The sequence below is a fragment of the Osmerus mordax genome, chromosome 21, assembly GCF_038355195.1.
Source record: "Osmerus mordax isolate fOsmMor3 chromosome 21, fOsmMor3.pri, whole genome shotgun sequence".
NCBI classification, from domain to species: Eukaryota; Metazoa; Chordata; class Actinopteri; order Osmeriformes; family Osmeridae; genus Osmerus; species Osmerus mordax.
Window position 1 is genome coordinate 8369332 of NC_090070.1, and position 25892 is coordinate 8395223.

The following is a 25892-nucleotide window of genomic DNA, read 5'->3' on the forward strand; positions in this document are numbered from 1 at the left end:
AAGGAGCTAATTACAGTATCAGTTCTGACGGCAAACACACTCTAGCCCTGCTCCCAACCTGAGTAAACTGAGAAGGGCTCCAGCTCCCTCCATGATGATAGGCAGATGATACCGAGACCCACTTTCGGGGGGGGGGGGGGGGGGGGGGCGTAGCGGAGAGGAGAGTTGGAGGAAACATGGCCTGATGTGGCAGGGTCGTCCCCAATGGGGACACTACCCCTCCCTACCTCCCTCCTACCCCACCTCCCTCCTTGCCTTCATCCTTCCCTCTTTCCCTCCCTCTTTCCCTCCCTCTTTCCCTCCCTCCTTGTCCAGCGCGGTAGGAGGAGGGAGCGGGCTCCATCGCCACAGAGAAACTATTCGCCGTCCGGCAGTAAATAATGCATGAGGCGCGGGCCCGCCGCCTCGCCGCCGCTTAATGAAGCACGTCGGAGGGAAAAGAGAGGGGAGCGCTCATGAATAAACATCTGCCGGCTAATTAAACTCCACGGTAGCAACTTTATTCATTAGTTAACAAGCAGCGACGGAGCTCCGTACGGGCGAAGGAGGGGGGGGGGGAGGGAGGGGTCTCTGGGATTGGGAGGAGAATGCGTAAAGAGAAAGAGAGAGGAGGGCAGATGGAGAGAGGAGCTGACCTCATTAACGGGAGGCTGTCACTGCTCCTACTGCCGGTGCAGACCTCAGAGGGCTGTGGGGGATCTGATGTGGTTTACAAACAGCAGCTCGGAGCAGACTAGGAGTTACTGCTTTATCAGGTGTCTGGTCCTGGGCAGGCCTGCCAGAGAGGCGGACAGCTTGGAGAGGCTCAGTACACTCTCTAGGAACGTAAACAAACGGAACCGATTGTAATGAACACATCTATATTATTTCCCTTCCTTCCTCCCTCTTCCTCCCTACCCCTCTCTCTCTCTCTCTGTCTCTCTCTCTCTGTCTCTCCCCAACAGCCTGTAACTGCAACCTGCACGCCCGCCGCTGTCGCTTCAACATGGAGCTGTACAAGCTGTCAGGGAGGAAGAGCGGAGGGGTCTGCCTCAACTGTCGCCACAACACGGCGGGGCGCCACTGCCACTACTGCAAGGAGGGCTACTACCGGGACCTGTCCAAGCCCATCTCCCACAGGAAGGCCTGCAAAGGTACGACGGCCTCGCCCGGCCCAACTCACGAACCCTCCTGTGGCTTCCTGAGAGGAGTGTACTCACACCATCGCACTCGGTATCGAAGGAAAACGCAGGGCCAACCTTTTCACTCGATAGTATCCATGCACCGCATAAATGAAAGCTAGAGAGAGTTAAAAAAAAAACAGAGGGATAGGTGAGTTGATAGTTGTTATGCAGGTAAGAGAATCCTAAGTTCAGAGCAAAGCAAATTATTACACGACCGTCTTGTTATCTTGTCACTCGATGTCGCATATTAAAACAATTGAGTGGAGATAGGAGTTTTGGAAAGCACAGTAATCCACACATTCCAGCCCTGTCTTCCCCCCCCCATCTTGGTCTGTCAGCGGAGATGGGTCTGGGGTCTGTGGAGGCGTGGGGGGGGAAGAGGCGGGGGGTCCCCTCACCGACACAGAGTTATTTGGATTCATCTGGGGGAGGGGGCTGACAGGACAAGCAAAACAAACAGACCTGAGGTGCGAAGTGATCCCTGGCGCAGGTCAGAAATGAGCGAGAGGATTGTGTGTGTGTGTGTGTGTGTGAGCCAGAGCACACCCCCCACACAGGTGTGCTCATCATCATGTAGGCAGTAGGGGTGAAAAACGCCGACATGCTCTGCCCCTCTCCCCCACAGGTTACTGGGGTCACAGACAGAGAGAGAGAGACACCGAGAGAGAGAGAGAGAGACAGTGAGAGACAGAGAGAGACAGAGAGGAGAGAGAAGAAGCTATGTTTTCTCACCTCTCCTTTAGCTAAAGGGAAAGATAACAGGAGATGAAACCCTGTACAAACAAGCCTGGGGGATAGCTCAAACGTACCCCACCCCCTCCCAACACACACACACACACACACACACACACACACACATACCTGCTCTCCTTCAGATCGCTTTCTTCCAAGGGCAGTAACCCAGAGGGAAATATTAGCCGCCTGCTGACAGTTTAAGCCTGTGTTTTCCCACATCATTCACCAGGAAGTAAATAAATAAACCAACCAGCCAATCAGTCAGTTTGACAGGTAGGCTCTCCGAGAAAAAACACACACAAACACACACATCTACGGCAGAATCCATTGGAAAAGTGGAGTCAATTGCCTGACACATTGACATAAACACACTTCAATTGGAGGGAGAGATGTGGTTATTTTCCTGATATATAACATACAATGGAGGGATGTATTGATAGATAATGGAAATAAGTGTTGCTGTTTGACCCCTAAGTAGTGTTGTGATGACTTGCTAATGTCTGTGTCCATATAGCAAAGCACTTCTGTGTCCTCGTGGTTCCCACACACCTGAACAAAACCTTCAAGTCACAGTACAGTTTCTAGTACTGTGACTGCGAGCTCCCCAAAAAGCCTGCCGAGTTGGTATTATAAAGACATGGAGTACATCCACACATTTAACCCTGTCACTGTGTCCCAAAACAACCATCTGGCATGTTCTCTCATTCTCTCATTGCATGGAAATAAGTGTCGTAACAAATGGCACGGAGCCTCAACTAAAATATCCCTCCATCCTACCATCTATCCATCCGTCCTTCCTTTGGTTATTCCAAACTGACTCCTGTGGCTTTGGGTCCATTCTCCTGTCGACTGGGAATGCAAACAGACATTCATCATGGGGGCCTTGTGTGTCCTTAACCCCTAGACTCTAAGACAGCCTGCCTAATCGCAAGGGACTCGACCCTGCCTCTCTCTTTTTTTTTTTTTATGTCATTCTTTTTTTTTCTTTTTTTCTTTTTTTTTTTACATCCCTCGTGTACGAGACTTGATTCTTTTACCATCCATGTCTCACCCGTGTACGCGGGGAGTAGTGCTTGTCAGGGATGACGCGGGGTCCACAGATGCATTGTGACACAGCAGGGTTGAACACAGCGTAATGCTGCTAACTATCCCCGATAGTTTCCTTGTGAAGAGTTTCTTTGTCCGTGACATTGAAAAGGATTTCGGAGTATATCGTCGTAGGAGAGGCACGGATATACGCGAACCGAACTGTGATGTGTTATAAATGGACTTAACTCTCTCATCCGGCTGCATGCCACCACACTCTGTCGTGTTGCATTGCACTGCATTGCATCCCCAGCGATTATGATAAGGGGGAGGGGCCTTTGCCCGTCCCAGGTGATACTGGACTCTTTTCTTCCCCTGCGATTTTTTTTATTAGAAATGATTTGCTTTTCTTGGAGAGCTAATGAATTCCTCTGTTCCTCCCTGCAAGTCAGAGGCCACAGAGGACTTTGCAGGAAAGCTGAATTAGGGTCAACACACCAGAGGAAAGCCGTTAATGTATTCACCACAGCCTCCTCCAGCTTAATCCAAACCTCGGCGAGGCTGCCAATCAAAATCTCAAGTTGTGCGATAAAAGTTTCTTTTTTTTCTTCTTTTTTTTTGCCAGCGTAACGACAGTTCTCCCTCCATTGAGGTTCGGCAGGAAATGAGTCTCTGTCCAATTTTTTGGGGGAAAACGCATGTCTAATTTAGTGCTTATCGTGGTGAATAATGAATTGCGTTGGTGTCAAAACAAGTTGTCAAAAGCTGTGAAAAATGCATCGAAGTGGACCTCAGGCATCTGACTACAGTTAAGGGTGCCCTACAGTACGTGCCTGTGGGGGATCCTAGAGGCTCTACGTTTCTTCCAGCCTCTGATAACTCATGCTACCGACTTGGAAATGTATAACTATGAGCCTACTACTTCATTTTCTTCAGCTCCTCCGTGCCTTCTATGTATGCATGTCTTTTCTTGGCTGGTCTGCAACTCTTTTTTTTTTTACTCATGTCCGTGACCGCTGGGTGCACCAAACCTTTCCTGATGAAAACTTAGACTGTTGCAAAAGGCATACATAGCCGTGATCCTCTGTTTGAGTTCTTTTGGACTTTAATTGTGATTGTTGGATCTCTTTTTGTTCCAGAGAAAATTAGGAATACTTGTGTCAAAGTATCTTTTAAACGCACTTGGCTTCCTGAGAAAGTTGCAGAACCGAGTTCAACACGACCCTCACCATCATCACTTTCGTCATCATTAACACCAACATCTCACTCGAAGCACATTTCTCCATGTCCCCTTTCGACTAAAATAGGTAGGCTACATCCAACTGCATTAATGCAGTGTCAGCATTAATCAAACTTATCAAACCACCAATAACAGGCAGTACTGCATATGTACTGTACATATGGTCCCCAAATTAGGAAACGATAATTCATCTCATCCACATGAGCCAATTCCTGCGCTGACGAGCAACCCCCTCCGCCCCCCCTCCCGCCCACCACCCCACCCGTCCCCCCCACCACCCCACCAACCCGAACCTCCACTGAAATCCACCGTTGCCTCACTCAGGACCCAAGTGTAAACAGATTTCATCATCATTTATAAAATCGTCAGTTTACCCTAAGCAGTTTGGTTCAATTTAATTCTTGAAATTTACCAGAGTTTAAGCCCCTGACATAATTACAAGCAAACATTGTCCAAGTTATACTGGGGGTGTTCGATTACATCAAAACAGACCTACAATAAAGAATCCGTGGTAATTACCTGAAGGTGACAAATGATACGAAGCATGATCCCTCTGGCTTGCCAGGTTAAACATTTTCGTCAAAACTATATCTGGAATAAAACCGGGAATGAGTTAAGATATGACTGTGTCACTAAATTACCCCCTGTGTCCCCCTCTCCTCCCCTCCATCTCTCTCTCTCTCCCTGGTAATGAAGTTACCACATACAGGGCTTCCTATGTCAAACACCTTTATGTGCCGTCACATGCTTACCTTGTAAAATTCTTTCAAGTGGGCTGTATCATAACTCAAGAGAATTCAATGAAACCAAAACTGCGGGACTAATTTCTGTTCACTTCGACAGAGCCTAGGCATACGCTCTGTGCTAAAGTGACAGCAATTACGGCGCCCGGTTATTTATTGTACTAGAGAACCTTCCCTGTGTGTGTTTTGGACAGAATGAGAGCTGTAATAAGCAGTAAGAGAGGGTTGAGGAGTACAGACTCTGCTTTTATATGAGAAACACTATCCCCCCCAGTAGACTCCTCGCTGCCATAGGAAGGAAACCGAGCAGCTAGCATAGCGTCGATGTTGAGAATGAACTGCGCTCGGTGGCTGGAATTGAAGCTGGCCAGATTTACGAGCTCTCCCCTCATCGACTGGTGCGCAAACAAGGTAGAATGTGTTGAGTTGGAGCGCCCCTCAGGACCACTTGGAGGTCTCGCACCGCCTTGTTTCGGATCCACAGCTCCTTTTGACCGTTAGCGAAGATGAAGTGTAGCATGCTAAAGCAGCCTGATCCATTCTCTCTCTGCCCAGGCCAGGCCCACGGTAGTCAGAGTGGATTGGATGGAGTGGTGTACCTGCTGACAGCGCGCAGGTGGCCGGGCTGTAAACCTAAACAGATGGAGGTGGGCATAGTGGGGCAGAGTGGGCGACGAGGAGACTCTGTGGGTGGTCTAGGAAGGTCCTTTGGAGTAGTTACTTATCTGGCAAATTAAAAGAGTTTGATCCTGGCCCTGGTTGTTATGACATCACTGTTTCCATAGTTGGTGTTGTCAAGATTCAACAAAACCATTAACAGAAAGATGATCTCCTCTGGATTGGACCTGACAGTGCTTGGCCTAGTTGATGGAAGGCCATCCCTCAACCACCAGTTTGTAATTACAGCTACTGGTGCAGCCATAAGGAAAAAATGTCCTTGATTGAACCTCTGTCAGTTTAATTTAAGATAACATGCTAAAGTTAATACTATTCTTCCAGAAGACTATATTAACCGTAAATAAATTGCGTTTGTGATTTTGAGTATTTGAAAATATTCACCCACACAGACTTCACCCTCCGTTTAACATTTCTAAATGTACTTGTAACTGTTTTCCATTAAGACTACACACTTGTTTTGTTTGCACATAAAATACCAATTACATTGGAAGAATATTTCCCTCAGTCCAAATGTAAGAGTATATGATCACAATTGCCAACTGATCATTTCAATCAATAAAGTGCAATAAAACACCAAATACTAAAACCAGAGAGAAACTCCCTGTATAAACTTGATATGTAATTGAGAAGGGCTGATGTGTGATCTAACTATCCCGTTATTTCTCATTTTTGTACGACCTCCACGCATTCCTGCGGACTCGTAGAAACCTAATTATAATAGAACCCAGCCCAGGCTTGCTTGAAGCCCCTTCATCAGCCAACAAATTATTCTTATTGGCTCCGAACGTTCAAAACGAATGGGGGGAGTGGAGTTCAAACTTCAAAAGCCAGCTTTATGGTAAAAGATTGGCAGGATTTTGAAGTTCTCACATTGTGCAATCTCGTCTCAACACAAATCCGCTAAAAGCAGACCGACCCTCCGCCCGGCCGCCTTTGAAATGTCTTCCACACCCACCCCCATTACCCAGAACACTTTTCCACCCTTTTTTTTCACGTGAGCCTCCATACGCCAAGATCTCCTCACATTCAGGAACTCAATCCCCATCTGAGCATCTGCAAATGTCTTCATAGAGAAGGATGGAGACATTAACACACAAGGCTAAGCCTTCACCTTCAGAGGCTCGACCAGTATTTTAACCACGAGCCGTAAAAAAAACCCTCCCCTGGCTCGTATTAAAAAGAGCTCTGCGCTCCATGGCTGTTCACCATGAGGCCACAAGAGCACCCTCTCGCTCGCCCCTCTCGCTGCAAGTGCGAGCGGTCGAGGAGTGCGGAGGAGTCAGTCCAGTTCTCCTGTCCGCCATATCTCCCCCAGCCATCTGGAGTAGCCGTGAAAGGGGTTAGCGTAGCCACTTAAGCGCTAAGTTGACACCCACTTAAAACTTCAACTCTCACCCTGGTCCCTGTGGGCTGAAGGCAGTCAGGAGGCTCGGAAGTTGAGGAGGCGGAGAGAGAGAAAGAAAGAGAGTGAGAGAGAGAGAGAGAGAGAGAGAGAGAGAGAGAGAGAGAGAGAGAGAGAGAGAGAGAGAGAGAGAGAGAGAGAGAAAGTTAAGGAGAATGGTTCCCACCTGTACACCATGTGCGGAGCACCTTGATTTACTGGCAGGCCTAAGCTGCAGTTATTGGAGAGACGCTCTTAAAAACACACACACACACACACACACACACACACACACACACACACACACACACACACACACACACACACAGAGAGACACACACACACACAGGCTCAGCTCTCTCTCTCTGAAGCTCCGACCAGAGATGCACTTTGCCCAGCCGCCCCTCAAACACCGCTGACAAGCTCTTAAATTTACAGGCCTGAAGACACACCCGATTGGTCTCTGCAGTGGTTACAGGGTTGGTCTGAGATGGGTTAGTGTGTGTGTGTGTGTGTGTACTCTATAGTCCTGCTACTCTATTGTCGAACAGTCAGAAAGAGGCATTGAAACCAGTGAAAGATTGGTCTGATAAAGTGCTAATCGTTACACATGCTTTAAAGCCGTCGGCTGATTCCCCCCTTCCCGTTATCAGATTAAGATAAGAATAGAAGAAACAGCTGACTCCCGTAATACTGAAGAGACCAGAGAGAGAGAGAGAGGGGGGGGGGGTAGAGAGACCAGTAGAGACAGATGTGGAGAGAGAATAACTGACTTCTGTATTCTCTCTCCCCATCAGTTATTTAATTATAATTAATTATGCTTTGAAACAATTCAAAGCAACATGACCAGGATCCAAAAATCAATCAAATAAATTAAAAACAAAATCGGATGATAAAACCACAGAGACCATACTATGTTACTAACTTCCTCCCTGAGGCTGTCGATCAAATAACCTTGTCTAATAAGACAAGGAAAATAAGATTGTCTCTTGCGTTGGATGAACTCAGAGATTGAATAACATAATTATAATATCGATGGAGAAATTTAGTACCAGGCATAACGTCAACAACATTCTCCAGTGTGGTCAGAAACAAGAGAGCAACCACTAAATAGCCCACCAACCTCAAATTGATTCATTCAACACGAGACCTTTGAAGGTTACGTTGGTGACAAGTGACACTAAGCAGAGATTTAGGGAGGGGCTCCGTGAACTAGGCTGTAACACAACATGGTTAGGTTTCTGTCGAAAATAAACATGGGAACAACATGGGACCCCATAACCCAACATTTCAGTCTTAAGATCTTTAAAGCTCCTTAAAATACTTAAGTATTATTGACATTTTTGAGAGGGAAAAAGGTTTGATTAGAATTGTGGATTTGCGGAATGTACGAAAATTTCTGCCACCAAAGACAAAAAAAAATCCATTGAGTGACAATAGATTCAGGTGACTGAGCGGTTAGGGAATCGGGCTAGTAATCTGAAGGTTGCCAGTTCGATTCACGGCCGTGCCAAATGACGTTGTGTCCTTGGGCAAGGCACTTCACCCTACTTGCCTTGGGGGAATGTCCCTGTACTTACTGTAAGTCGCTCTGGATAAGAGCGTCTGCTAAATGTAATGTAAATAACACAAAAATAGGCAAAAAGGAAAGTTATGACAGAAACAACTGTTACTTAAAAAATGGTCAGCGGTTTTGGCAACCAAAAGATAAATGATGAAATATCTGAAGCATTCCTGAAGCATATGTCTAGGCTAGACCCCCCCAGATGGAAGGGAAACATGACCGACATTTTGGACCAGACTCAAAGCATCCAATTATTCAGAAAACAGCCAAAAACAATTATCTATCTTATTTGGTAATTTAATATACACATGACCTCCCCCCATTCCCATACACACACACTTTAATGATTAAGGGTATTCAAAGTTTATTCACAGCAACTCATCAAAATATCAGTTCTCTCTGCTCTGTAAAAAGAAAGAAAGTTGGGATTTGTGTGCGGGTGTTCTCGCAGCCAAATCAAGTCTGTCATATTGTGGAACCAAGTAACTTCACCATTTCCTGCCAAGCTAGCTTCACTCTCTCTGTCCCTCGGTGCCTCTTGATCCTCCTACCTTGTTATTGTTGCTTGTTACTAGTGTGCACTCGTGTTCTCTATGTGTGTACGTATGTTTTTTGTGTACCTACCCCTACACACACCTGTGTGTGTGTGTGTGTGTGTGACCACTCACTGTTCTTCTCCTTCTGTTTCTCACAGCATGTGATTGCCATCCCGTGGGCGCTGCTGGCAAAACCTGTAACCAAACCACGGGCCAATGTCCCTGTAAAGACGGCGTGACTGGTATCACGTGCAACCGCTGCGCTAAAGGCTACCAGCAGAGCCGCTCGCCCATTGCCCCCTGCATAAGTACGTGGAACCCACCTTCATCTTCTAACCACTGTAGGAAAATCTTTTAGTCCGTGTTCGGGGGGTCACCCGAAAATGCACACACACACATGCACTCTTACTCTTGTTAACTGAGAAACACACACAGAAACATTCCCATTCGATCTTTTTCCATTGGTTTCCTCAGACAAGCGCTTAGCCGGTGAATTCTGAACTGGGAGTAAATCTCACCGCTGGAATAAGCACACCATTAAACCGAAGCCGCCTCAGGTCAAGGTCTCCCGTCTGTCCACTATCTCGGTCACCATAAATCTGGAGTGCTCAGCCCCGAGTCCAGGGCCCTGGCAGCAGCACCTCCAGAGCCCGGCGTGGCACTCTTACAGCAAAGCAGACATTGGGATAATAACATATTTATCCTTATGAAAAGTAGGGCTAAATGTCTGAAGATTTGTTCTGTATCGGGACCTATCCCTCGAGACAACGGGCATCTTACAACGACAAGGACAACAAGGCTTGAAACAAGGATTTAATTACCCTTTGTTCAAAGCTCAAAACAACACGTTTTAATTGGTTGGTTATGTTGTGGAGATGAAAAGCTTTCATGCAAATCAATAATTCTGGGGATATATTTGGTCAAGGTCCAGAGAGGGATTTGTAAAAGCCAAAATCTCACAGGAGATCAGATATCTTTGATTTTCCTGGGAAAGTCACACACGTGGAGGTGTGAAACATTGCGAGAGGGGCCCTAGACTCACAGCTGAACCAGGAGAACAAGATATTACATTTCTCAGATAATTGCTAAATAATCTGCTTTCGCTTTTTAACAGCACATCCATTAAACTCAGGGATACCAATACTCAGTGCCAAGTTCCATTTTCACAACAGGAGAGGAGTGAAAGTGCAGCCCCGACCGATACCTCAGGGTGTCAAGGGCCGTAAATACATAGGAGTCAATTATGAGAAACAGGCTCATTATGAAATCTGGCACGCGCGGCTGAATCCTGATGTGCTATCTTGAGAGAGGACCGAAGGGCTTGATCGACAGTGACACTGGGAGTCGGGCTTCACGTAATCCAGGGACCTCTGGGCCACTGGCGCCATTGTTTTGGCAGCCATTGTTTTCTTTTGTCGTAAGACAGACGTTTCAAATTCTTTATGGGAAAATACCTAATTATATCGACCGTTCGATGGCCATGCGCGTCCGATTAGCCCCAGGCAAGGTTTTGATTAATGGTGTGTATATAAACAGAACATGTCATGTACTTTCGGGAAAGACGGGAAGACGAAGGAAAAGAGGCCAGCGACGGAGCGACGGAGCCGAGCAAACATGATGGATTGTTTTGGATCCAAAGACTTGATTCTTTCTTTCTGTCTCTGTTCACCGCGCAAACTCTTCATCTGTGCACGACCACACAGTCGCTTTTGTGGCCTCTTTCTGTGATGTGTATCTGTTCGCCCTCTTCCTGTTTTATCGACGTGCCATGATAGAACAACTGTGTCATCGTTGCCCTTGCTTCCCCTAACTCCCTCGCCCTTTTCTTTGGTGGGCTTTTCATTCACCAATGTAAAAAATAAAAGAACCGTTTTAGTTGTATGATCTTCTGTTACCATTCTGCTCCTTTGGAGATAAGAGGAGCTTTCTTCATGCATGACTACCCTGAGTGTCAATTTCCTGACCCACTATGAATACCACGGTATGATGGAGGGCTGAGAGAGTCAAGTCTTGGGACGTCACAAAAACCGCAGACAACATTTTTCCGGGTTTGTTTTTTTTAGCACAATACAGGTAATAGAAGATCGGGAGAGAGGGAGGGAGGTTTTGACACCCTTTTGACTCCAGATCTTGCGATTGCGTTTTTTTCCCCCAGTTGACTTTGATCTAATCTTAAGGTATCTACACTTGAGCCTGAAAAGAGAATAACTTGTAACCCAATCCTTTATACCCTAACAGCGGTATGAAGGCGGTCACACACTAAAACCAAAGCTTTTCTGCTGAAAAAGCGCTACAGACCCTTTTCACATGATTTATACACTGATAACCAGCCTATTATTGGAATTTAATGGTTTCCAGGAAATGTAAGCAAACTGAAATTGAACTGACTATTGTTTGTGTTTGTATTTTACCCCGGAGCAGAGATCCCTGTTGCCCTTCCGACCACCACTGCCAGCAGCACAGAGGAACCATCAGGTTAGTACATCGGTGTGTTCTGGGAAATCTTGACACGTTAAAAAGTGTCCAAAAATGAAAGAAATCCAAGTGTTTTGAGTACAGGATAAGTTGGATCCCTTTCGCCTTCCACCCTCCTCCGCTACCTCCCCGTCAGACAGACATCATGAATATTAAATCAATTAGTGTGAGGCCTTGGGACGTGGTTTCTTTAATCTCATCCTCTTCATCCAATTAATCAGTCTAAGTGCAGCGCAGTGGGGTGTTGCCGCAGCACAGCACGGTAGCTTGTTATTGTTGATCTGTTGATTCTTGTCTTCTGAGTAGAACAGAGTAAGGGAAAGAGAGAGAGATCTGGAACCCCATCTGATGCTGATCAGGGAAGATGAACTCCTGCTCAAATCCAGCGGAGGACACCACATTGGTTTTTCAGATCAAATGGTTCAGGTTTCTGCTCTGACTTTGAAGCACGGTCCAGTCCCCCGGCTAGCTGTGGTCAAAACTCTGTACGAGCTCTGTTTATATCCGTGTCAGAAGATTTCAAAAACGCATTAAGCTTTTTTTAAACAGTGGCATGTTCCCAATTAATGTCCCTCTCCTCCTTAGCACATTGAAATTAAGAATTTTGAGGCAAATATCCCCCCCAAAATACATGACTTTAAATAACCAGTTAGCCACCACAAACGCCTACTGGAATGAGCTTCAGCCACACCGTTGTCCTTTGGCCCTGGTGGAAAAAGCCCAGAGTCTCAGAGCAGCGCCTCGGTCTTTCCCAGCCCCACGGAGGCCCTCGCGTGCCAGAACGCCTTCGCAGCTGTTCTCAGGGCGTCGGAGGTCTCGAACGCACCCCTGACAGATCAGATTGACAGGAGAGCAAAAGGGGACGGGCTCTCTCTCTCTCTGCGTTATTCTTTCCATTTCTTCCCTCCTTCTATTCTCTTCGAACCCTCCGTTTCACACTTTTTCAAAATCTCGTACCATCGTGGGTGGTGGTGGGTCTGGAGCTTGGGGGTTTTGTGGTAACCGGTTGTCAAGTTATTGCCCGTTTTCGTTCAGCGAGTGTGCGGATCAGCTTTGCCTAATGGAACCTTTGTGGCCGACTTGAGTGAAGGGGGCGTTCAAAGTAAACAAACCTTCTGATGGCAATCCACCACTCATTATGGTCTGCGTTGTCATTCTGTTGCGACGTGACCCTGAACACAGATTTGGAAAGAGTAAATACGTTTCGCAAGTCGATCTCAGTCTATGACTGAAGAAATCTATCATGACTTCAAATGCTCGTGGCCATAATCACTATATTATATATATATATTATATGGCACCAATGCTTATGCATTCTGTATCAAGAGTCCGACGCATTCCCTATAATTCCATTGATTAAACCGTGTCATGGAACCAATGTAAACATAATTTAGAGGAAACTGTATAATGACACTGACCATGTAGTTTGGTAACGTAATCACCGTTTAGAGTCCTGGGAATTCCTGTAGAACTCGTACTGGTAACACAATATAGAAACGCGAGAAGTTGAAATCAAGCAGATTGCGAGGTGGGGCAACCGTGATGGACAGATTGCATCGGTCACGTCAGATTCCGGGGGGAGAGGGGTCCCGCTGGACCACCCAGGCTCGGGGCCCAGAGCGTGCATATATTACTGGGTCTCGGAGGGTCTCGGAGGGCCCCGGAGCCCACCTCTGGATGGCTCGGTATGTCAGCAGCGGTGAGCTCATCCTATAGGGGATTGCAAACAGATGTGGAACCCTTATCAGGGGCATCTACCACCACCCGCCTTCACACTCACCCATTCTCCACCCATGTGCCTGTCAGGGAAGAGAAGGAGACCAGGAGGGAGGGAGAGGGAGAGGGGGAGAGGGAGAGAGAGAGGGGGGGGGGAGGGAGAGAGAGAGAGAGAGAGAGAGAGAGAGAGAGAGAGGGGGGGGGGAGAAGAAGAGAATAGGACTATGCAGGTACGGGAAAAGGAAGAAAACAATGAGGAAAGTCGTGAAAAAGAGGGGGGACCTGCATGCTTTGGGGCTGTCTGGAGGGTGGGGCAGACAGCTGTGCAGCAGGTGCCTCCTTGTGCCCGTGAAGGGTGTGTGTGTTTGTGGGTGAAGGGGCAGAGCTGTCAAAAAAAAAAAAAAAAAGACGCAAAGGATATTAATTTGTCTCCAGCGATAACCCCCCCCCCCCCCCCCCCCCAACCCCTACCGCCACATGGAGGTCTGGAATGCATGGCGAATACCTCGGACTGGGCGGCGCAGACAAAACACATATTGTGTGTGTAGGTCACGGCTGGTGTGAGGGGCCACTCCCACCAGTCATTATGACAGAGATGTCTACGGGGCACCGAGGAGCAGGGGGAACCACTGACCTCCACTGACCGCAGCCAGGACAGGACAGGGGGGGGCGATGGTGAGATTTATGAGGTGGCGCACGAGAAGGAGGAGGAAGATGACGGGAGCGATGATGATGATGATGATGAAGGTGGGGATGAGGTTGAGGTACAAAGACGAGGATGATCCTTGCCAGAAGGATGACACCGGTGGCAGCCGGCGGCGATAATGAGGACATACCACACGTGTTCCTCGTGATGTGGTTTCCCCCCCCCCCCCCCTCCCCCTGGATTTTTGGGACGTGAGTCTCGGTCAACACGCCCTGTTAAGGATCAGTGTGCTTCAGCCTGGTGTCATGGTGGGATTTTTATTACCAGTCCAGAGTCTAATGAGAGAGAGGGAGAGAGAGAGAGACAGAGAGAGAGAAAAACACAGAGAGAGAGAGAGACAGAGAGAGTAGAACTGTGGATGTAAACTGCATTGTATCGACTCAACATCACAAATATTACTCCAGCGTTGGATTTACAGCTTGGCCCTTCCTTTGGCCCTTCCTCACAACACGAAACCCTTGGCACAGCTCTCTCTCTCCCCCTCTGTGTGTCTGCGTGCTGGGAGGTAGCCAGTCGTATTGCCCACTGACTCCACTAAAACTCAATTACAGTAATGAGGATGACCCAACCCTTGTTCCAGCCATCTAAAGCGTTGCCATGCCGGCCAAAAACCAACTCCAAAACCATCATGTCATGAATCATAAACAGGCCTCGCTGTCTGTTGTGTGTTTTCAAACTCAGGGAAAACACAAGCTTTTTATTTATTTTATTTGGGTATTTCTTTTGGGAGGGGAAAGATTTGGGTTGAAATAAGACAGAAAAAGAAAGAGTTTACTTCTCGTTCTCCCTCTGGCCGGAGCCCAGCTCCACCACTCCAGTTGCGGCAGATCAGGGGCACTGACTATAATCTAATTACATGCTTTATTTGCGACAATTTGTTTCTCAATCAGTCTTGTTCGGGGAGAAGAAAGCCCTCCCTCTGTGTTCCTGTTTACACCTCCTTGTGTCACAGCCTCCCTGTCAGTGCCCCCCAGGCCAGCCTCTCTGGGACCAGGCCCGGCCTCGCTAGCATTCACAGCGGGGGGCAATCACACGGTGGGGGCAAGAAACCACTGTCTTTCACCGGTCTCTGAATACGAAACATAACTGCTGTACTGTAGTCCGGTCTCCAGCGTGGAAGGCGCCGGCGAAGGCATAGTGCAGCTCAGCTCAGCGCTGCTGGACTAATTCCATTTCCCCTGCCTGCAGTGCCGGTACAAAGGGAACATTTGTCTTCGCGGTGGGGGACTGACTGGGCTAAAGTGGGGATGTCGGGGTGCCCTGGGCAGGCAGAGCCTGAAGCTGGTGTCTCAGGGGTACACTAATGGGGAACGAGCTGGTATCAAAGGGAAGTATCATGATGGCATCAAGGGGGGTTATGGGAAAACAAAGACGCCTTTTCCAAACCCGCCTCCCCCCCCCCCCCTCGTCATTTACATGGTAATCAGGCGGCTCAGATATAGAGTCCTCTGGTTCATTTACTTACCTACCTCGCCTTTTTTTGCGGCCCTCTTCGGTAAAATAGCGGCTTTGGGCTTATTATACGTGTTTTCAAATTTATTCGGAATCCACGTCTTCTCAAACACCCCGTCAAAGTTGTTCTTTCTTGTGTCTGCCCTCCTCTCTACTCTTGGGGTAGCCTCTCTCCCAACTCCCCCTTTTTGGGGGGTTGGGGGGGGGGAGCATTTTTTCTCGTAAGGCCGTTCCCCGGGCAACCTCATTCACTCAGAGTATAAAGGGTAGTAAAAGGCAGGCTTGGAGCAAGGACCCGGTCAAAACAATGCAGTTTGTTCATATTCAGGCCCAACTGAAAGGTCCTATCCCTCGCTTACTACCCCGTCACCCCCTTTAAAAAAAAAAAAAACAGCCCTATCCTCCTTTCACCTCCCTCCTTCTCTCTCCCACTCCCTGCCTCTCCCTCTCTCCGTCCCCCCGGTCCATCCATTTCCCTCGGAGCGAAAGCAGTTTTTACAACGTGCGAGTCGATCCACGCACACGCTCTGGATTCAATTTGTGTCTGTTGGAAAGGGGGCAAAGAAAGAGAGAGTACGGGGGAGAGGGCGGCGGGGGGGGTGGGGGTGGGGGGGGGTGGGGGGGGTGGGGGGGGTGGGGGGGGGCGGAGGGGAAGGCGAAAGGGAAAACAAATGATTTTCATTTTTCTTGTCTGTTTTGGCCTCGCGTCACTCTTGCCACCGCTGAGCTGATGTATGGCAGGCGGTTGTGACAGCCTAGCATGGGGTCCTTCTCTGAAGCCTCGGGCGCTCTGGCCCGTCGGGGGTTAAGTCCCGTGCACTGGCGTGAGGGGCCGTTACTGTGCACTGGCGTGAGGGGCCGTTACTGTGCACTGGCGTGAGGGGCCGTTACTGTGCACTGGCGTGAGGGGCCGTTACTGTGCACTGGCGTGAGGGGCCGTTACTGTGCACTGGCGTGAGGGGCCGTTACTGTGCACTGGCGTGAGGGGCCGTTACTGTGCACTGGCGTGAGGGGCCGTTACTGTGCACTGGCGTGAGGGGCCGTTACTGTGCACTGGCGTGAGGGGCCGTTACTGTGCACTGGCGTGAGGGGCCGTTACTGTGCACTGGCGTGAGGGGCCGTTACTGTGCACTGGCGTGAGGGGCCGTTACTGTGCACTGGCGTGAGGGGCCGTTACTGTGCACTGGCGTGAGGGGCCGTTACTGTGCACTGGCGTGAGGGGCCGTTACTGTGCACTGGCGTGAGGGGCCGTTACTGTGCACTGGCGTGAGGGGCCGTTACTGTGCACTGGCGTGAGGGGCCGTTACTGTGCACTGGCGTGAGGGGCCGTTACTGTAGCCTACATCACCTCCCGGCAATCCATCATCAATGTGCCGGCGCGGAACTTCTCTGATCAGGCCTGAAGCAGAGGAGGCCGGAGCGCTGATCTGGAACGCACCCCTGGCGGTCCCCGCCACTGCAGAGGAAGGGTTGCGGAACAGTTTGGGTGGGGGTGGGGGGGGGGGGGTCCTGCGTGAGGTATTTATTTGTTTGCCAGCGACGGGGTGGACGCTCCGAAAAAAGGGGAACCTATTGGAGGCGAACGCTTCATGGGCTGCTAATTTTCCCTTCCTGACCTCCCTTTATGCTGCACTGACCCCCATTCTCCCCCATCCTCCGCCCCGCCCCGCACCCCCTCCCATCACCACCACCACCCCCCTCTCCTTAGCACACCCAGCCACCACCACCCCCGAGCTCCACCAATGTAATAACTCTAAAAGCTGAACCCGGCCAGGGGGTCTTGAGGTTGGGTGATTTTAGAGGGGGGGGGGGGGGGGGGGGTTCATAGGCCTTAATCAGCCCCATAGTGGAACTTTGACAGAGGGGGAAAGCGGGAGGGGGGAGGTAATTTGTATGGTTCTCAAAAACCCCGTCGGTGGCAACCTAAGCAGCACTAGTCCAATAACACCATCCCACCCCAGCCCACCACCCCTTCCATCAGGGATAGGCCACAGACGGGGGCGGGCGACCCCCCCCCCCCCCCCCCCGCCCGCTCCTCCTCTATTGTCTGGGCCTTTCTATAGGGACCAGTAGTCCTCTCAATGCCTCCACATAAGCCCTCTATTAGACAGGACAATGTGACCCAGCAGATGCATATCAGCGCCACACCGAGGGCAATTCAGAAGATGTGCTGTCCTTATTGTCTTACTGTTCCCAGTTGTTTTAACCGAGCGTATCATTCCCTCTTTCTTCACCCCCCCCCCTCCCCCCCTCCCTCTCCCCTGCACTCTCTCCCTTGTCCGCCCCTTTGTTCTCCCCTCTCTCTATCCGTCCCACCTACCCTGGCTCCGCCTCCCAGACTGTGACTCCTACTGCAAGGCGTCCAAAGGCAAGCTGAAGATCAATATGAAGAAGTACTGCAAGAAAGATTATGGTAAGCCTCTCGGGTCCAGTGACCTGCCTTCTTGCACTGTACACACGCACGCACGCGCACACGCACGCGCACATATGCACACACACACACAGCCTTCGAAAACAATGCTTAAGGGTGAAGTGACCCTTCCTTGCTCTGATCCACAATGTGGATTACCATCCCCAAAGCCGTTAGGGGGAGGAATAATACCAAACACATCCCAGACCCCCGTCCAGGGGGCAGCCTCGGACCCCTCAGGTAATGTGGGCCCAAACTCCTCTATTTGTGGTTCCCCACCTCGGTGTGGCCTGGCTTAGCTCCCGCACTGGACACCCCACTATCTCCCTGGGGGAAGTCCTGCTGACGGCTTAATCACTGCTTCTCCAGAGGAAAGTCAGAGGATCAAACAGGGGAGAGGGGGAGTTGGTGTGGGGGGTGTGTGTGGGTGGGGGGGCATCAGAGAGAGGGAGAGAGAGAGGGCTTAGGGTGTGGGGGGGGGGGGGGGGGGGGAGTGTGACGGACAGCCCAGCAGGTATTTAAGACCAAAGAGGATCAAGTGTGACGGACAGCGGGGCTGGGTCAGTCTCCAAGAGGTCCTCATTAGGAAAGGGGGCGAGGAGGGGGGGGGTCCCGAAGGTAGGCTTGACCCCTTCCTTTTATTTCCCTGCAGCATTCCGGTGACCATCCGGCAGATCCCCCCCCCCCCCAACCTCCCCTTTCAGAAAAGGTGCGGTTAAGACGTGCGACCTACCACCCCCCCCTCCCCCCTCCCCACCACCGGCCCCCTGATTGAAGCCAGTCAGTTTAATCGGCGAAGCGAGACGGGCCGTCCTGCAGCATACCTCAGCGGATTGAATGGCAGCCGTCGCCATTGTCCTGGGTGGGATTTAGGCCGGGGTCAGGTTAGACACCTCTGGTCATGATGTCAGGACTCCGGAGGGACTCCCCCTCCACCCCCCCCCCCCCACCCACCCCCGCCCCTCCCCACACACACACACGCCCTAGAAACCCACAGGCCTGATCGATCCGCACATGCCCGAGACGTTTCTCATCTTCGTCCTGCAACCTAAGTTTCTGCCCAGTGATAACTATCAGGAAGTTCTTTCGATATTAAGAAGCATTAGACATAGCATTCTATTTGATGATACTGATCATCAAATTGACGACATACTCACAAGCGTGTTGTGTCTGCCACACGTGTGTGTCAGCAACGGTGTAGAGATATCTCATTTGAGTAACGTTGAGATATATAAGTGGAGCACAGCGAAGGATATGGAGAGCCAGGTTCCCTAATGGAGCACAACTGGGCCCTGTCTAACTCACCTCCTTCCCCCCAGAGAAGCCCCCAGAGAAACCCTGGGCACAGTCCCACAGCCTGCTCAATGATGACACACTTCATCTGTGTGTGTGCGTGCGTGTGCTATAAGGCATCAGACTACAGGGAAGCGTCCTGGAGGTGTGGGCAGGGAGGGAGTGAGCTGTTTCCTGTCACCAGGACATCTCATGGCCTCCCTGGTTTGGGATCGCTGAGGGTCCCAGAGAGAACGGCATCGTTCGCCTCCGACCCACATCCTCCGCTCACCGTGTGTTCCCCATCGCTGTGGCATGTGCCAGGGGTAGGAGCACACACGCGTGTGTGTGTGTGTGTGTGTGTGTGTATGTGTGTGTGTGTAGGGGACCCGCTGGTGCTGGTGAGTGATTCCAGCAGCACCACCCCAGGAGACCTCAGGGAGGGCTGTGACTCATTGGATTTCCTCCAGCGTGCGTGTGTGTGTGTGTAGCAGCATGGGTAGGGTACACGCTCCTGTTCTGAGGAGGGCTACATTGGGGAACTCCCGCTGCTCATTCTTACAGTCCCCTCCAATTACCAATTACAGTCAATTTCCTGCTTCCCCTCTAAACCCCCCCCCCCTCCCCGCCCCCATTCCCCCCCCCCCCTCCCCGTCCTTCATACTCGAGGTGAACAGACCCGACACCTCACACACTCACTCAGTCATTCTGATCTCACGCAACTGCGCCGCCCCCCCCTCCCCCCCCCCCCCGCCCAACTGTTTTGTTCAGAACACGTATACGGTAAAAGATTGACTGCCTCTGGGCCACGTTGGGCGAGGGAGCCGTTCTAAGCGACACGGACACACTCCACCCACCCATAGAGAACCACGGGGTGCTGGGGTCCTGTCTTTCAGTCCCCCACACAAAGGGCATGGGGGGGAGGTTGGGAATGGGGGGGGGGGGGGGCAATTAGCACATCGGCACGCTCAGTGGGACTGCACTCAACCAACGGGGCGCGCGGGGGGATACGTACAATGAACCTGATTCATGGGTTTACTTGTCCTTGACGCGTCGGTGCAATCCCAAACAGAGAGCGCCTTCCAGTGGCGGCCACCGGTAAAGGCCAGGGTGACGGAGGGCGCCGGGGTGAGTTCACCTTGGGGTCGACGGCCTCGAGCGGACCGGAAGCGCCGTGGGAGCGCTTCCGGCCTTAAATCCTCTCAGGCCGTGCCTCCGGTCTGGCGTACGCCCCGGGGGGGGTTCCTCAAACACCAGGCCCGCCCGTGTGCGTGACGGTTATATAAAAGGCGTGATGTCACCGTTAGCTACAGTGGGCCCCCCCCCCCCCCCGCTGTGATCCACCATGCCTGACGTGCAGCCAGCCAACTCTGGACATGACTCATTTAGGCTTGCAGCTCGACTCTGCGTCATTAAGAGTGTGTAGGTGGGTCGGAGGGGATAGCTGTGACCCCCCAGAGTAGAGTAGCTGTGGTTCACTTCAGAGGATGACGGCCCCTAAGAGTTCCATACGGCTCCTAAGGGTCCCATTTAGACCTGCTGCAAATGGCCTGCCTCAATTCTGTGTGGCGCACTCTGTTGGATTTACGAGGAAGAGGGCTGTCCACTCTCTCTCTCTGTCACTCTCACTCTCACTCTCTCTTCTCTCCCACTCTACCTCAACCAGGGTTTTTTTTTTCTCTGTCTCCCTCGTTCCTTCCCCCTTTACCTCTCTCTCTCTCTCTCTTACTCTCTGATTGTCTCACCCACTCTTTCCTTCCCTCTCCTCCTCTCGGTCCAGGTCATTCATCATGTGATATTACTCCCCGTGTCTCTCCCACACTCGTCCCAGCCAGGCTCCTCCTACTCCACTTCCTCCTAATAACGTAACAAATCACCCTGCCCCGACAGCAGCGTCTGACAGTATGCCACACACATACACACACACACACGCCTTAACCTCCCCAGCCAAAAGGATGCTACCAGAGCCAATAGAGATGCTACCACTGTCTGATTTGCAGAGTCTCAAGCTACTTGGGCAAGAACATTGCCCAATGACAATTCCACAAGATTCATTACCATCAACTCTCTTTTTGAGGCTGTACAGTATACCGACAATGAGTCTCGTCATAGCTACAGAGAAGACTAGCACCACAGTGGGGTTCCCTACTTTGACAGAGGTATTTAGCGTCACCTGGGGAGAGCTAAGTGGTGGCCCATGGGGCTCAGACAGTGGTGGTCCTACAGGGATCCCTTCATAGCCTGCAACACATGGTAGACTGTCATGCCCTATTGGGCTTGAATTTCCGAGGAGCCCAGACCATTTAGAAGAGAAAGAGAGACAGAGAGACAGAGAGAGAGACAGAGAGAGAGACAGAGAGAGAGAGAGAGAGAGAGAGAGAGAGAGAGAGAGACCATCCTAAGTGGACGACTGGCAGCCCAGGCGCCCGTGCTTACTTGGGACAGGACGGTTCCCACTGATGCCTGGACAACAGTCACAGCTGGAGGAAGAGCCAGTCAGCTTTCAGAAAGGCATACTTCCTGCAGTCTCCAGTCAAAAGACCCATTCCTCAGACAGTGCGTCCGCGAGGGCATTTCTGGAGAGAAAATCTCAGTCAGCAAATAAATCCCCCTTTTTCTTGTCACCTTCTATTCACCAAATATTGTCTCTGCATTGTGTTCGGCCGCACCTTTCTAAATACCAGAACCGACAAGTGGGGGAAAGGGAAGACATTTCCGAGAGGGAAAGATGGGAGTGTTTTGGCACTCGGTGCCATAGTAACGGTCGTTGGTTATCACCCGCGTGTGTCCGTGGAGAAGAGGAGCAGGAAAGGAAAAGGTCAGGACAGCAGGAAGGAGTGGAGCACACGATAAAGACCAAGGGGGGAAGGGAGGGGGAGACGTGTCATCAGTGCCAGGAAGAGGGAGGGATGCGTGTCGTTGAATTTGGCTCTGTGATACCCGGACCCAGACAGGAAACCAGCAAATCCCATCGCTGGAATCGAGTCAGCCTTGTTGGAGGAAGACATAACAATAAGACAGTGTAATGTCTCATGTATTTTGCCTTGTTCCCCCCCTCCCTCCCTCCCCCTCCCTCTCTCCCTCCCCTCTCCCTCCACAGCGGTCCAGGTGCACATTCTGAAGGCGGACAAGGCGGGCGAGTGGTGGAAGTTCACCGTCAACATCATCTCCGTCTACAAGCAGGGCGAGAGCCGCATCCGCCGCGGCGACCAGTTCCTGTGGGTGAGGGCCAAGGACGTGGCCTGCAAGTGCCCCAAGGTCAAGCCCGGGAAGAAGTACCTGCTCCTGGGCAACGACGAGGACTCCCCGGGCCAGAGCGGCGTGGTGGCCGACAAGGGCAGCCTGGTCATCCAGTGGAGGGACACGTGGGCCCGTCGGCTGAGGAAGTTCCAGCAGCGTGAGAAGAAAGGCAAGTGCAAGAAGGCATAGGGCGGGGAGGACACCGCCCCAGCCCCGGAGGACGGAGGGATGGGGGGGGGGGTAAAAAAAAAGGACAGGAGACGAGGCGGAGGAGCGAGGGAGATAAAAAAAATATATAAAAAAAAAGGAGTGGATCGGAGGAGGAGCGGGAGAGACGGAGGGAGAGAGGAGCGAGGACAGAAAAGGGACTGTGACAGTTGCTGCTTTGTGTTTTTGTTTTTTTTAGTAGAAGCATGAAGAGAATATTATTAGGATGATTTTGTATTCTAGTGAACTTTTATTGTGAAGGAGCTCACCACCTCGTAGATCTGGTTTCATGGGTTTTATTTCAGCCTCCGAGATTCGTCCCTTTGTGGATTTGCTGAGTTTGCACCGGCATATACAGTTCTTTTATTTATTTTCTTTTTTTCCTCGCAAACATCCGTAGTGGATGCTGGTGCATCATAACAACGACAAAGACACACAGTCACTGAATTCATCATCTTCTCTCTCATCCACCTCTGCTCTGCCATCCTCAATCCGGACTTAGGCATACCATCGGCTCCTATTAGAACCAAGTGCCATAAAATAACATCCTTTTGAAGCCTCAATGAGTTGACCACTGTTCTGCCCGTTTATATTACATGTGGGTAAACTGAAACGTTTCGGTTGCACATCGGCAATGTTTAAGTGGGTCAGATTGCAGGTGGTTAGATCTATGCCCCCAGCGATATCCTCAGTGATATAATTAACACGAATCTAGTTGACTGATTAAGCTAATTAAGCACAGCCGAGCCCCAACAGACTACATTTTACATTTACATTTAATCATTTAGCAGACGCTCTTATCCAGAGCGACTTACAGTAAGTACAGGGACATTCCCCCCGAGGCAAGTAGGTTGAAGTGCCTTGCCCAAGGACACAACGTCATTTGACTCAGCCGGGAATCGAACCGGCAACCTTCTGATTAATAGCCCGATTCCCTAACCGCTCAGCCATCTGACTCCCCCAGACTACTGACGGTATTGTCCTGGATGACGCTACTTCCATGAGCCCACAGGATTCTGAAGGGGATCACGCAAAGGAATGTTCCTTGACGTGACCTGTGGCGGTTGCGGGCCACACAGCGCCACAACCCCCTCTCTTCCAACAGGCTGGTTGTTTGTTTCCCTCACTGGCCCTGTGCTGCCGGTAGATGCTGACGCTAGTGCTCTGACCCTTTGACTGGACTCCAGTAGACGACGACAGATATTTACAATGTCTAGGAGGTCACCCGGAGAGCTGTGGATGTCTGTATGACTTTCCATGACAATATCATGAATACAATATAATTATACAATAAATGTCACTGAAAATGTCAAACTGACAGTCCCATTGGAGTCCCATGGCAACTTCACATTAGACATGCATCCAAACACTTTGCTTGCGAGCCTAGCCCCTTGTCTAAGTGAAACGGGAGAGGACTTTTTTTGGGGTCCCGATGTCTGTACGTGAAGCACATGCCTGAATGTGCTTCACGTACAGACAAAAAGAACGCATTTGTGGTTTCATAAATGATACTGGAGGGTTTGGGATTGTGTGGGGCCAGGATAACATTGTTTTAGAGAAAATGTTAACCAAGCATTGTATGGTGTGAAAATACTGGTACCCAGTTCGAAAAACGTAACAATGTACATATTTATATGACCTTTCTCCTAGGACAATATTTCCTAATACTTTTCATGCCAATCTGCACAACACTGTTTATGCAGTGTTGAATTTACTTAAATACTATTTTACGCCCAGTGAGAATTATGACTATATATTAAATAGATGAATGTGTTTTTTCTCCTCAAATGTAAAGCCCTCTTTGTGATTGAAACATGCTTCCTTCCAAGGTACTAATAGTGGCAATAAAGCATTACATCTGTATAGGTAGTATTTTTATGTGAAAGTTATCTAGATTATAATACCCTATTTTTTGTTATCTTCAATATATTGATTGTAGATTGTAGCAGGCAAAGAGAAAGAACAGACAGTAAAAATAACAGTATTTAAATCTTGGTTGCACTAGGCAACAGAAAAGTATGAGAGGCAATAAGTAAACATTTTGACCTGGATGACTATGAAACTTTAAAACCGAATCAAAAGTATGAACTTCATACCACGACCTCCTCCGCACCCCATGCAGTGCCCTCATCCGTGTGTACTGTGGTGCACATTTCACCACTGTGCACCACCTGGATCCTGTGGGCTGTTGTTGACAGGTCATGGGGATGTGTCTAGTCTAGACCTGCAGACATCTCTATGGAGATCCTACAGGGCTGTCAAAGGAATTATCTCCAGAAATAAATTGCATAAGGGTAAGGCTACCAGGAGAACTGCAGATATTGAAAAGCATTTCATTTAGTGACCTGATTGTCCCCATTCTGAAATAAATATTCAACATCTGTGTTTGATTTCAAACCAATCCAATCACATTCACATGGTGGATCGGATTTGAGGTATATTGGTTCCAGATCGTTTATATAGATATGCTTTGTGCTGGTGTCTTCTTGCAAAGATGAAATATATAGATGACATATACACATATTTATACATATATTGACATAACTGCCTTCGAAGTTATATCTGTACCATGCAACTTCACACGTAAATGTATCTCTGTTTGGCACCAAGGATATAATCAAAACCTAATCGTTTTCTGAAGTCTCTTCAGCACACATGATGTACATTTTTGATGTTTTTTTCCTGAGCAATGGGTCGGCAGTCTCCACGATCAAATATTAACTGTAGACAACCTGTCAAATTGTTGCTTTTGTTCATGCTATGAATTGTAAATTTTGTTTAGCTGTGGCCACTGCAAGAAACCCTTGCAGTGCTGTTTTACAATGCGTACTAATATATTATGGTTATTATATATGAATATATTTAATGACACGAGACATTGTGGATTTTATTGTCTGTTTCGCCTTTTTTTTTTTTTTTTTTTTTTTACTTGTTTGTGGTTGTTTAGATGGTTGTGATAAAAAAAAAGAAGGAAACTTTAACTACTGAACACCAACCTGGTAGAACTAAATCCAGAATTCAGTTGAAATAAACTCTTGTTATTAAGTCAAATGTGTGCCTTGTTTTCCTTCTAAATCAGTTCCCAAAAGTCCTGAAGTTCAGCATGTCTGACACAAGACCCTTCCCCGTTCTACAGTGGGGGGGGGGAGACGCAGACAAGATCTCTGACCTGGACCTGGTATGCAGAGTTGAACACATTCTGCAAGTTAGGAAACGCTGGCAAATCTCAAAGTCTGAAAACTCTGCCAAATTCAGGCGATTCGGTTGAATGGTAGCCTTTGAGCACCGTGTCACATTATCACCATCCTCCCGAAACCCTCGAACACAAACCCAGATGGCAGCCAAGGG

General features: G+C 49.7%; 1 protein-coding gene across 1 annotated transcript in view; it reads left to right on the forward strand.

Annotated features, from left to right (window-relative positions):
• ntn1a (netrin 1a) overlaps positions 1 to 22550 on the forward strand; it is a 55159-nt gene extending 32609 nt beyond the window's left edge. Inside the window, exons 2-6 of the mRNA XM_067259617.1 lie at positions 945 to 1133; positions 9225 to 9374; positions 11488 to 11541; positions 17754 to 17828; positions 22198 to 22550. Coding sequence (XP_067115718.1) covers positions 945 to 1133; positions 9225 to 9374; positions 11488 to 11541; positions 17754 to 17828; positions 22198 to 22526 — 797 coding nt within the window. The 3' untranslated portion in view covers positions 22527 to 22550. The remainder of the gene's footprint in view (positions 1 to 944; positions 1134 to 9224; positions 9375 to 11487; positions 11542 to 17753; positions 17829 to 22197) is intronic.
• The last annotated feature ends 3342 nt before the right edge of the window (positions 22551 to 25892 follow it).